We start from the raw sequence: 14,037 nt of genomic DNA, 5'->3' as shown, positions 1-14,037 counted from the left end.
GTTGTTGCAACCCTTTTATTTTTAATAGTGCACATCAGCAGACATTTCATATAATAAACAAGGACCACGTCTAATTTTGTTTTACATATAACTGAGAAAATCTTTAGATGACACTGTTTACCTAAAGCTGTAGTGTACTCTCTCACTGACTAAGTGAAGAAAGCTTCCCTGCTTTGTGCCTGACAAGATGACGAGACCTCGAACTCTAGCCTTACAAGCCCCAAGTTGTGTTTATTTCCCTGGTTTTCATCGCCAGAGCTGTGCATCGTTCAGAGAAAGATGTGCCAGTAAACAGGGTAAATAATAGAGTATTCGGTGAATCTCTATAAGACTGTGAGCATATCTTCTGCAACTCTTTGGTAATCTTGCCTTGTGGCAGCCTAATAGACATACATGTTTCATCTTCTGGCATGCCTTGAACTTTCAGCCTGTCTCTTGCCTTTTTTCATGGCCCTCTTCAACATTTTGGTGAACTCCAGCAGAACAGTGTGTCTATTGCAGAGGAGTCATGGAAATAAATGTAACTTTCTGATGTGGCTTAGAAGAGGAGTTGACACGTTAAAGTCTCAGGGCACAATTATTGTAAACAATGAGTATTTCCTTGATAATTTTACAAACAAATGTGATTTTCAAATTTAATTTCTGTTAGATTCTGCCTGTACTGTATCATTAGTATGGTACCGCCTCGTGGTTATTATCCATAAATATTCAATAGCTGTCCTTAAATTCAATAAATATTAATGGAAAGAGATTGGCTCAGCATTACCCACCTTCAAAATATACCCATATATAGTACTACTGTTTGCTCCTCCGCAGCAAATGGCTTCACATTGTACCGTTGCAGCCTTGAGAGACAGACAGACCAGGATTGGAAAAATGTGTAACAGCAGAAACATGTTATTTGATTTTCAATGAGCCATGCCACAGTGACCAGAGGCCATAAAAATGTATGCTACATGAAACTAATAGAGCAATCAAAATACCCTGAAAATACTAAAACAACTGCCTTGTACTGTAGATAGTTTACAGATGCTACTTGTTTTGATATTTTGCATCAAATTGCATTGGATATTCAAGTGTAAATTGAGTGTTCAAATGCATTTGGGGCCAAATCACTGACATGTTTCACTAAAAACGTTGTTTGAACTCACAGTTAAATCATGTATTATTATTATCATCATTATTAATGAGGACAAAATGCATAATGTATTTTTAAATCCAGTGTTTTGTTTGGAGGGAAGGCTATTAAAAGGCATTTTTGTGCATGCTATTTCAGTGCAAACCTCTATGCTTTAAAGGCTGGTTTATAAATCTCCATCTGGCTTAAAGAAAAAGTTGACCCAAAAATGAAAATTTGCAGAAAATGTACTCACCCCAGGCCATCCAAGATGCAGATGAGTTTGTTTCCTTATCGAAACAGATTTGGATAAATTCAGCATTACATCATTGCTCACCAATGAATACCCTGCAGTGAATGGGTGCCGTCAGAATGAGAGACTGAACATCTTATAAAAACATCGCAATAATCCACAATAATACAGTGTTCCTGTAGCTCAACTGGTAGAGTGCTAGCAAGCAAGCAAGCGCAAGGTTGGGGGTTTGATTCCCCGGGAACACATGATATGTAAAAATTGATAGCCTGAATGCACTGTAAGTTGCTTTGGATAAAAGTGTCTGCTAAATGCATAAATTTAATTTTTAATTTAATTTTAAATTTAAGTACGTGGAGCAAGTACATACGGTGAAGCAAAAACAAATTTTTTTGAAACAAATAATCCATAACGAGTCTTCCAAAGGTGAAAGAGTCAAGGTTTGAATTTAAAAATGTCTTAATAATACATTTGTTTCTTACAAACATGCAGATTTTCACTTAATAAGATGTTAATTGATGGACTGGAGTATTCTTGATTACTTGTAGATTATAATAAAAACATTTTATCAGATGTTTGATCACCTGTCGGCACCCATTTACTGCAGAGGATGCATTGATGAACAAGTCATCTAATGCTAAATTCCTCCAAATCTGTTCTGTTGAAGAAACTAACTCCTCTATATCTTGGATAGTATCAGTGAGAAACAAACACAAATTGATACCTTATTTTGGGAGGGGGGTTGGGTGAACTATATCACATTCACTGTTGTTATTGTCATGGGCTGAGACATTTCCCCAAACAGATTTCGCTCAAGTTGATCATGCAGATTCACTCCAGTAAACATTTAGGGAAGCAATGAAACAAGAATGCAGATAGCATATGCAACTAATATCAACACAATTCCTAATGGTTGTGTTTTTCTGTTTATTTCATAAAGGAGTAAAATGGTTCAGTGTTGTAAAAAAAAAAACACTTACCACATTCAACCTGAAAAAGATAGATTGAAAAAAGTTCAAAATCAGCAAACATTAATAAACTCCTCGGTTTATCTGATCTGAAAAGCCTCACTCCCTAAATGCTAAACATAGTAATAACCTGATTTTTCTCTCTCTCTCTCTCAGTAAATGCTTCAAACACCCGGTCCAGAAACTCTGAAAGATGAAATGCCCTCCAGACTAAATTCTGCCACTGAAAAATGTAGACCAATAAAAAAAAGTGAAGTGGACCCATTTCTTACAGCGGTGCCATAAAATCCAGATTGGACTGACCCACTTCAGGAGTGTACATCACCACTGGGTTTACATTTTGACTGAGAGGAAGTGGTCTGACAGCCACTCAATGACATAGTTTTTAAGCTGAGAGGAAATACTTCTCCCCCGCTTGACCACCTGCGGTAAAAAGAGGCCACACTACCGTAAGTGCTCCTGTTGCAGTGGGAGGCTTGTGCCATGGACAAATGATTGGAACAGGAAGTAGCACTCATGTGCCACACAGTCACCTGTCAGTCGTCCTGCACGCCAGGGGGAAGGCATGTTGACTCCTTTGCACCTGGAGAAATGCTTGAATAAGAGCACAGCCGGACCGTAATGGACAAAGAGCTCTTATTTGTACTGCTTTATTTAACATCACGTTACTTTAATTGTTTAGAGTCAGTGTAATCATTGTGAAATTGGGCTCTTTGAAATGCCATTTCTTAAGATGCTATTTTTTCTGATGACGCTGTCTTGTTTACAGACAAAGTCTGCATTGATTTAGACTTCGAATGTCCTTCTGTCATTCTAACTGTGCTGTTCAAACACAAAGTGAAGAATGATTTCCATGCTGTTTATGATGGCTCTGCACTTGCATAACAATAGCAGCTCTCGTAGGGTGCCATTATGCTACCAGAATACATTTGGACAAGTCCTGGAAACTAAAGAACATGTACAAACCAACAATTCACATTTCAACAACAGTGCTAGAAATTACGCTTACAACTACTGAGCTGTTCAATATGTGACTATACTATAAATTCTCTGTAAAAAAGTACAAACTATTCTCATTTAAATATTTAATTTTCATTCAGATTTTGCTGAGATAAGTGTGTCTTAAAAATGTTATATCATAAAATATTTTCCTCTGAAGTACACTCACAATGTATACTAATTATGTTTTGTAGAATTTAGCTTTTCATGATCACCCTCCCTTTTAACTTTAAAAACAGGCAGTTTTTTACTGACTTGCTCTTAAGAAACGCCTCTTTGCATGATGTGGAATCATAAGTTACAGTTTTCTGCCCGGGGTGCAGCTTTGTTGATGGGTCAAATATAGTTTTTAACTTTTGTAATATCTCAATATCAGCTTGTTCCCAAAAGTTTCCCTTTTTTTATCATAAAATACCATAATAGGTTTGCAGATATTTCGGAATCATGCTATGTTCATACTTTATTCTCCAAAAAACAAGTTTTTCTATGAAATTTGCATTCTGTGTTAGAACGTCTGTTTTACATGCATGTTTGCATGTTCATAAGACAATAATGCCTAATAAGCCGAAAATGCACTTGGTCATGTAAATGTAGTAACCCGTTGTCTTTTATCATAACCCGTTGTTCTTTTACCCGTTGTCTTTTACCGTTGTCATAAACAGCATAAGCATAAATCGGTCACAACAGGTAGTTTTTCATGACTCAGAAAATGATAAAAATGTTTTCTCATCTCGCGCAGCAGAACTAGAAGTGATTCAGTCACAATGCAGCGTTTATAACTGCATGAGAGGATAATATACAAGCTGTTAGCTTCCCAACATGTTGCAAGTTGACATGTTGCAAATCTGATATTTGTGAGTTATCAGCTAACTAGTGTGCATGTAAACCTGCTCACTGTAAATTGATGAGTTCTTGTCTTTTAATTTTTTTTGTCCCAGTTCATTTGCTGGCTTCCAAGGCAGCAATATTCTGTGTTTTTGTGCATTGGCAACCCAAGGATTTGAAATATTATTGGATAAACTTCAATGGGTGGAATCTCACAGATCAAAACAAAAGCAGACGTTCCGACACAGAATGCAAATTTAAAAAAAAAATGTTGTTTTTTGGAGAATAAATTATTAATTTGGTATGATTATGAAATATCTGCAAACTTAACATGGTATTTTATGCTATAACACAGTCAAACAATTGCATACAGCTCATTTAAAAGATCAAATTGGATTCCTCATAATGTGACCCCTTTAACATGAAGTGGGCAACTGCTCCTCTGCAATCATCTATGTCCATTTTCAGTTCAATCTAAGAGTGTTTGACTGATGGTGGGATGTATGAAGGTCTGAAGCAATCCACTCCCTATTGTGACACAGCTCTCAAAGAGCCAATTTGGGCCTGATAAAAAGCAGCCTTTCTCAGCTCTCATCCTTTCTACAGTTGCTTTAGCAGTGTGAGCTCCATGCACCCTCTGACGAGCCAGACACGCAATTTATGTCACCACTCCAATCTGGGATTATTTATATGTTTTGCTTGTTTTTGATGGTGTGCAGTTTTATTTTCTAATTATAACGTGTTAACTTGTAGCCTATGCGATCTGAGAAGTCCACACCATTGCTTGCCAGTCATCCCAGCCTTCCTCGGATGCATTTGATTTACATAACCACCTACCTGTCAGCACGTCGAATTGGCAGGAAATTAACTGATAATTATTCGAGGGGGGAGGAGGGCATTAGAGGGAAGAGGGAACTCTGTTTAAGATCCGATAATTGATCTGACTGCCCCGGGCTCTATACCTGTCCCTGCCTAAATTCATTAAAATCAATAACAGTACTTTCAGCTGCACTCTCACACCCTGCCCTAACATATTTTAGTCAGCGTTTAGCACCATTACGAGAGACGACAATAAATAAACTGCTAAGTAGAAGAGTAGCCACTTATTTCTCAGCCATGTTCACTTCACTGCATTACAAATTATTATTATTGTGATGGTGTGAGAAGGGGGACCATGGTAATTTGATATACAGTCCAAACAACTGGGAAATATATATTTTTTTATTAACTGAATGAATGAATGCATGAATGAATGAATAAATGAATGAAAGAATGAATGAATGAAAAATTTAGCGAATTCCCAAAACCTTCTGTTTATTCCCAGGTATAAATACATTTTTAATGTGAGAAATCTCAGAAAGGGAAGCACTGATAATAAAATTATGGCCAATACCAGTAAGCTGATAATTATTTTCATGCTCTGATGATAAACAATTATTTTAAAAGCTTTAGCTATTCCAACATTATAATGCACAGTATGAACATTTGATATTAACTTTGACCATTAGAGACACTAGCACAAAATTAGCACAAAATTTCACCTTTTAAATGATTTTTGTCAGCACTCAAAAAATACATTTATTAGAATCCAACAACATGCTGTTTATCCACTCCACCACCCAAAATAAACAATAAAAACCTTAGTGAGCGTTAAATAATTTTAAATGTAAAATTTTAATCTAAAAAATAGGGAAATTAGCATATTACGTGTCCAATATCAATCAATAAATTAAAATAAAAAAATACCAGATACGCAATATGGTATAGATATATTATCCATCCCTAGTCTCAGACTTTTAGTATCCAAAAACCACAAATTTCCTCACTTCCCTCCTAGTGACACATTTTTGGTAAATATTTAGGAAAAGTTTGTGATATGCTGAAACTACTTGACAAGTACCATTCATATTGAGACTGATGTGTGGACGAATTAACGAGGAGGCCATTATTTCCCATTCCCATTGCTATATGGCCAATAATCTAGCAACAGTTATGCATCTGGCACAACACCCATCTGATCCCATTATGATGGTTTATTTAGCTGTTTTTTTTTTTCAGTTCAGCTGTATTTTTCACGAAGAAGAAAAACAATGGTCAGCAAAAATCTTGCACCATCTCCATGGAAACAAGCAGTGCAGCAAACCAGGTAAAGCCGTCTATGTACGGAACTAAACCACAGCCGAACTCAAGGACTTTTGACAGGAATATTCACTCCTGGTAAAATGTATTTTGTAGTGTTTCTCTACTGTATGCACAGAGAAGGCATAGCATTATTATAATCTGAATTCATCAAGCAATGACTAAACTTAGCTGCAGTCTTGCGAACTCCACGCAGTACTGCATTACAATTCATCTTTGTGCCGCTTTCACCTCTAACAGTTATTTAGTCCTATAAGCTCCCTAAAAACTGCTCTAAGCTGTACTGATGTGTAAACAGAAGACTGAGCGTTGGTTAGGTTAACTGGCATAGTAATGAGTCACTGCTAGTCTCTCTGCCCAGCGGATTCTGAGTTTAAGCAGATACTCATGAGTAAAACTGTGTTGTACAAACACTGGCTCTGGGGGTGAATTAATTATATATCATTGCTGTCACCTGTTTAAATAAAAACAGCCTCTCAGCTTGTGCTGGTAAATGTTTGGACCAGATCTTTACAGCAGAACTGTGGGCATCACAGGATTATTGTTCAAGTTAGATCTGTATGGGAATGGAAATTGTAGTGGTTGGGCAGGAAATACATAAAGCAGTCAAGCCAAACCAAGTTTCTTGTGTTTGGTTAACCAGGATTGCTGGACAGGGACTATGAATTTCATTCCAGTGACTGATTTGCTCATGCTAACTCTCTGTTTGTCCAGCCACTAGATGACTCAGTTTTGAGAATACAAATTTCAAGTCTGTGTGTTGTAGAAGTGAGGTATTTTTGAGCTTTTGCCTCGTAATTTAAAACAGTTGAAAGTTACAGGATTTGTTTTTCTAAGATACAGTCTGAGGATGAGGAGATAGACCATTCATGGAAAGGTAGGTACTGCCTTTCAATTTATTTGATAGACTGATTGATTTTTACTTGATCAGAAAAATCCAGCTTTGGTGAGCATAGAAAACAAACAAACAAACTTAATCATTTTGAACCCAAACTTTTGTATATTGGTGTATTAGAGCTTGGCTAAACTTGTCACCCACATGGGCACCACAACACATCATATGCTTCGGCGCAACAGCTCTGCCACTAATTTCTACTTCACTCTTCTCACCTTTCATGAATGACATGGCTCTCAACTTTGCTCTGCTTTGTTTCATATGTGTAACCTTGTTGAACACAACAAGTCCAAGCCAGACTCTGGTCCCAGTGTGTCACCAGTTAGCACTCCTTGAATAAACACTTTTAATGGGTTTGTGGCCGCAGAGCCTTGGATAAGAGCAGGCCGGAGGATTGGACTGCTTTCCCAGTTTTGTACAGCGAGATGTCTGAGTTCCCTGCAGACGGCCCTTCTCTCATAATGTTATTTTTCCCCTGTGTTGGTACCGCAGACGGCTCTTTAGAGGAGAAACACCTGCACGTCGTTCCGCTCTGCTCCGTTGCACTTTCAGCAGCAAGTGCAATCACTCAGACAGCCTGTTAACATACATTCCCCATTGCCTCTTCAAGTGCTGTTGCAGGAAAAACACGGATGTACACCACAGATTTCACTCTCTGGCTCAGAGCAGACAGCTATCTTTAAGTGCTCCATTTGTTTTCTTTCCATGAAATCCCTTTCTTCCATCTCAGAAAATGAGCAGAGACCAGTGGAAAAAGTCAAGCTGGCATCTTGTATTGTGATAACAACTGAATATCAACAAAGAGCTTTTCACTTCCACCTAAATTCAGAAGTTACTCTCCCTGTCTACATTTAAAGGAATACTTCCCCCTAAAATGACAACTCACCCTAAGGCCATCCAAGATTTAAATAAGTTTGTTTCTTAAAAAAAAAAAAACAGATTTTCTCTGCAATTGATTCTCTATTGAATGGGTGCCATCAGAATGAGAGTCCAAAACTTCATCAACGAAGGCCTGAGGGTGAATACACCTTCAGCCAATTTTCATTTTTAAAGTGACAGCTGTCAGGCCACTGAATTATAATGTGGTCAAATAAAAGCCAGCAGACTTTTTGCAGCAATTTAGTAACATAAACATGCCTTACCATGCACTTCAGAGTGTTTGCATGAAACACACAGGCTATAAAAAGAGCATACAGCATCTGCTGCAACTGCTTTTCTGACTTTCATTAGGAGGCCATGAAATGAAGCGTAACTGTTTGACTCGACACCAGGCGTATTGATCTAAACAACTGGGAAACAGATCGGGAAACCGTCAGCACCATGGAAACACTGTGACATGCCACAAGACAATGTTAGTAAATCAGTGCTGTCTGTGGGCTGAACTTTATTGAATTAGACTTCCTAGCTTGTAATATTTCATTTTAATCATTATTTATGGAAGGAGCCTTACTGTGATTGTGTTTCATGCCAGATATCTTTTGGCAAATGGCACATTCACAATGACTTGCAAAGCCATTTTTAATCATTTTTGCCTCGGCTACATTAAAGGAAGTTATATTTAAGCAATAAGATACTGAAAGGCCTCGAGTGCCATGTGACTTTAATAAAAATGGTTTCTATATATTAAAAATATCAAGAACACACATTTTCATTAAAAGATTATTTTATCCTGTAAATGCATTAGGTCGTCTATCCTTATAGTAGATACAGTTTCAGACAAAATTGACTGCTGCAATTCAACAAACATATCAGTCTTGCTGTGCGATCAACACTGTAATTTGGCGAACAGCTGTTTCACATCATAACTGTTAATATATCATGAATTGTTATTTGTATTGACCAGTCAGAAGCCAGGACCAGAAATATATATTTTAATATATATTTGTATTGACAAATCAGCATACAGGACCCCAACTATCTGTTTTATAATATGTAATGTCCAGTCAGCATCCAAAACCAGAACTACCCTTTTTTTATAATATTCCATTCTGAGCAATCAGCATCCAGAAACATAACTATCCACTTTTTTTATGTATTCAATATTAACCAATCAGAATACAGAAACATAACGTCTGTTTTCAAATATTTATTATTGACCAGTAATCATCCAGGACTAGAACTATGCATTTATAATACATTGGATTGACCAGTCAGCATCCAGGACGATAATTATTTGTTTTATAATATTTCATATTGATCAATCGGCATCCAGGACCAAAACTGTTTAATGATATATTCTATTAACCCATCAGCATCCAGCACCTGAACTATCCATTGTATTATATTCCTCAGTGATCGTTTTAGAACAAATATATGTTTTAAAATATAATGTACTGACCAATCAGCATCCAAGTCTAGAACTACGCATTTGATAATACAATGTATTGTATAATAATCTGTATAGACTGCATGTACAACCAAAACTATCTTTTTATGATATATCTTATTAACCAATCATCATCCAGGACCGGAACTATCTATTTAATTATATATATTATAATTATTATTTTACAACAGCTTTGTTTCATAATATATTGAACTGACCAATCTTCTGCACCCAGTATCAGAACTATCCATTTTAATGACATTATTAAATTGCTAATTCTTGGGTTATCATATTTTCCAGCACATTTGTATTATTTGCATGAAATAACAGCATGAGTGAGGTGAAAAGAGAGAAGCGAGAGAGATAGAGTTGTGTGTGAGAGAGAGTGTGTGTGTGTGTGTTTGTGTGCTTGTTGTGTGTGTTAGTCAGCCACTTAGCCTGTGGTAATTACTATCTCAGCATGTTAAATGATCACTATAGACGCAAGTGCTACTGCAGCCCACCGGACACGCCAAAAATGGGCTTCTGTGTAACTACTTCCCCTGTTCTCAGTAGGAGTCAAATCAAGCAGGCAAATTTATTTACTGATGAATAGCCATAGGACTCACAGCTGCTGCTCTGGGGTGAAGAAGATGCATCTGCTACTACTGGATTGTCACAGCGGAGAGTGTTTTCCAGAACGAGCTAAAGTGAGCTTTGAGTGACATGGATTCGACCCGTTGTGCGTGAGCTCTGATGGTAGGGAACAGATTTACTTACGCAGGTTGTTTCCTGTTGCTCTGGCCTGCATGTTCTCGTAGTGTTGTCCGTGCACCACCAAGCTCTCCTCTCTCTCCACATCTTCTCCTGGAGCTGTCTGGCGCATCACCTGGGCCAGTGCTCTGTAGAGAAAGGCTTTATTTACTCATCTTACCAAAAACTGTCAATTCATGTAGAGCAATTCGATGCATGTTTATACTGACATTTCCTCATCAAAATGATGAGTCATGAATATTTGTCTGATTTCTTATTAAATAAAATCTGTACATTTTGAAAACCCTGTGCTGTGGATAATTTCCAGTTCCTGGTAAAAAAAAAAAAAAAAAAAAAAAAAAACTATTCTTTATATGACCAAATCTTAGATTCAGTCTGTTTTATTAGAACTAATAGGTCACATTGATCTGAGCTTATGCACCTTAGTTTGTGAGTGAAAATGGCCTAAATCATCCCCAAATTATGCTTCACTTCATTTATTGGATAGTTTTGGAAATGTTCCCTCAAAGTCTTAGAAGCGTAAGCTCAGATCAATGAGGTGTATCATCAACCGTTTTTAAAAAGTAATTCAAAAACGGTGCTATTTGAAAGAAAACAAGTTGATAAAAAAGAAAAATACCAAGCTTTGGTCATAATATAAAGTAGCATAATTTAAAAAGTATAAGCAAATTATGTAGGCCATTCATTCAACTAGCATTTTCAGAAAATAAATAAATAAATAAAAATCCTCTCTTGGTCAAAAAGACTAAAAAAAACAACTTGAGGGTTAAATTGTGTATATCTTGTGTATATTTGTATTTGTTCACATTTAAGAGCGTACTGTCAAATGTTTGATCTAAGAGACATTGTCTAAAAGTTACAAAACCTTTATTTGGGATTCACAACCCAACCGTATGTACATAAAACTGAGAAATGAATTCACCTTTTTTTTTAGAGATACAGTAAACTAACATGAAAATGGTGCAAGTCGGCATGGTGCAATATTCAAAAGGCACTTGATTAAAAGGGTGTAAATGGCGGGGTTGTGGGTGGGATTCATGGCCCATATGAGTTTTGATTACGTGTGCGGGTTAGTCCAAATAGAATGAAAGGTCAGTGCACAAACAGAATGTCCTTGAAATATTAGCGTCATTAGACACAGATCAGTGTCCATTATCCTACTACTGTCACGGACACCTCTCTACTGATGTTTAGATGAGTGAATGTACGAGAGTGTTCGCTTCTTTGGAGTAGAAGCTTTTACAGACAAATCTGTGCCTCACCATGGAGATAATTAGAGACTTAGGGAGATGTTGATGAATGTTTAAAACACTGCTGATCAACAGATGGTTTAGACGTGAATGCTAATCGCTAGTTTTTGTAGTGCATCTGCTTTCAGCTCTGTCTGATTATCTGCACTTTATCTTGATTCTTCAGGGGAAAACACGTCTCGTATTTAGTTATTAGTTATTAAAAGAAAGAAAACCTTTTTTATTGATTTGAATGAAGATTACTTTATACATTACACCACTTAAGAAGGCCTACTAAACCTTGAACCTCAAATAAATACCTGTCTATGAAACTAATGTCACTGTTGTCGACTGCCTGAGTGATAAATAGATCGACAGGAAAATGAAGCCAGTCGAAGTTCCGAAAAACTAGCACAAGGTCATGGTGTTGATAGATAGAGTTGTGTCAGTGTAATCCTTGAAATCCTCGAGCTACGCTGAATGACATCCCAGAGGAAAACTGTCAAGTCTAGATCTTGCTGATATAGCTCAGAAGACATAAGCATTCTCAGTTCTATTTCATATTGATAGCAATGTAAATAAACAAAACAAAAAAATAATCTTATTGATATCAATGTAAATAAACAAAACAAACTACTCTTATTAGGCCAGAATAAAATAGATACAAATTAGGTCACTGTAGACCTATATTGAGATTGCTGGGCTATAAAATCAGTAAACAGCATATCTCTAAATGTCTCAGGAAGGCTGTATTGACAAATAGTTGAGGTCATAATGAAGCATTTAATTGCAGACTTTTGATATCTTGCAAATGGCAGAACTGTTTGTGACGTTATAAGATCTTTTCAAAAACTCTGGAGTAGAAACAAGCAAGTGACAGACAGTAAGTAAACATCCCCATTTGCTCTTTGTCATATCGCATTGTTGTCTACACATTATTGAGATATTAAAGAGGTCTCATTAGTATATTTCAATTCCCCTGGAATAAACTGCCTCATCTCATACAACAATTTACAATAACTTTTTGAAAGGATAAGTAAAAACAGACACAAATACATATAGAGGTGTAAAATCAAATAGATAGCCCAGCCTATTTGGTTTTGGAAAAATTAGATTTTTTTATTATTATTATTTTTATCTTACTTTCTTTCATTCCCATTGGATAAAATCAGCTCCACAACAATAACGCAGACCATTTACAATATCGTTTGAACTTCATCTTGTAAACACAAGTCACTTACCTCGACATGTTCTCTCTGTGAGGTCGATGCGCCTTCTCCAAGCCAAGTTTGGTGAATATCCCAACCAGCGCCATGATAGCAACTACTCCGCATATGATATACACAATCAAATTGGTTTTATCCTTAGTCGAATCGTGTTGGTCCATCATCTTCGGTGGTGGTCTGCCCGTCATGGACCACGGCGGGGTGTCGTAGTTTTTGCAGGTGGTCTGATCTAGTCTGGAGTTTTTAAACTCGCAGCAGAACCTGAAGCCACAGGTCCCGCAACAGTACAGGTAGCTACCAGTGCGGCACACGAACGGAGGATCCCACTGACCCATCACATCATAATAACCCCGACACCTGTCCTCCGTGTGGGGGGTCTCAGAGAGAACGTTCTCCCCGTCTCTGGAGTCGTTGGACCCCGACGCCGTCACCAAACCATCCAGGTTTTTCCCAGGTTCTCCTTCCGCGTCGCACACAAGAACTTTCATCAAAAAGTAACCCAGAAGTAAGCCAGTGCTTTTCATCCTGCGCTCTTCTCTCCTCTTCTTTGTCACTGCTGATCGGACGCTGAAAAATAGAGTTGGGTATCTTTTGTCATGAAGTGTCAGCACGCATATCTCCATCAAGAACATCACCGCCATCCGAGATGATGCTCATGTTTGAAGATACTTGAGCGCCACGGTTGGTTTATGCAGGCTTTGAAGTATGCAAATGTTTGAATATAGATGTAGATTTCTGTCGTTCCAAGTGTGGAATTGCAAAAAAACAATACAATGTTTTTTTTCTATTATTTTTGCCTATCCTATTACACTCTGGTGCGTGGAGCGTCTGGAGCGCAGTGAGCTGCGCTTGAACAGAGCGTTGAGAGAGACCGAATGCGTAATGATGAGAGAGGAGGAGGGGAGAGACCCAAGTATGGGCACATGGAAGTAGAAAAATGATTGGGAGAAGGAGAGAGAGAGAGCACGGGTTGTGTGTCCATCAATATTAAGTCCTGTAATTCTCACATAAAGAACATGTTGAACGTAAAATGTATGCGCAACTCATATACCGCGGATCATGCAAATTGTTCAATGTCTTTTATCGGAATCGACTATAAAAGAAAATGTAATAAAAATGAAATAAATTCACTTTCAAAAGCTGATGCAAATCGTTGGCTCACTTGCAAGTGAACTGAGATGGAAAGCTGTTGTTAAATTTTACCCTTAAAAGTGTTAAATCTTATTTTCAAAAAAAGTAAATAAATAAAACGTTATAATTAATAACGCACTTTATGCTGTAATGTCTGAAACCTACAGAGATTCTAT

General features: G+C 37.3%; 1 protein-coding gene across 1 annotated transcript in view; it reads right to left on the bottom strand.

Annotated features, from left to right (window-relative positions):
- LOC127951832 (protein shisa-9B) overlaps nt 1–13,614 on the bottom strand; it is a 32,667-nt gene extending 19,053 nt beyond the window's left edge. The window contains exons 1-2 of the mRNA XM_052549877.1: nt 12,746–13,614; nt 10,282–10,403 (exon numbers count right to left, since the gene is read on the bottom strand). Of these exons, the coding sequence (XP_052405837.1) occupies nt 10,282–10,403; nt 12,746–13,371 (748 nt within the window). The 5' untranslated portion in view covers nt 13,372–13,614. The remainder of the gene's footprint in view (nt 1–10,281; nt 10,404–12,745) is intronic.
- Nucleotides 13,615–14,037: the final 423 nt, after the last annotated feature.

The sequence above is a fragment of the Carassius gibelio genome, chromosome B3, assembly GCF_023724105.1.
Source record: "Carassius gibelio isolate Cgi1373 ecotype wild population from Czech Republic chromosome B3, carGib1.2-hapl.c, whole genome shotgun sequence".
NCBI classification, from domain to species: domain Eukaryota; kingdom Metazoa; phylum Chordata; class Actinopteri; order Cypriniformes; family Cyprinidae; genus Carassius; species Carassius gibelio.
Note: the sequence above shows the minus strand (reverse complement) of the source record. Positions and strands in the feature narration are given on the sequence as shown.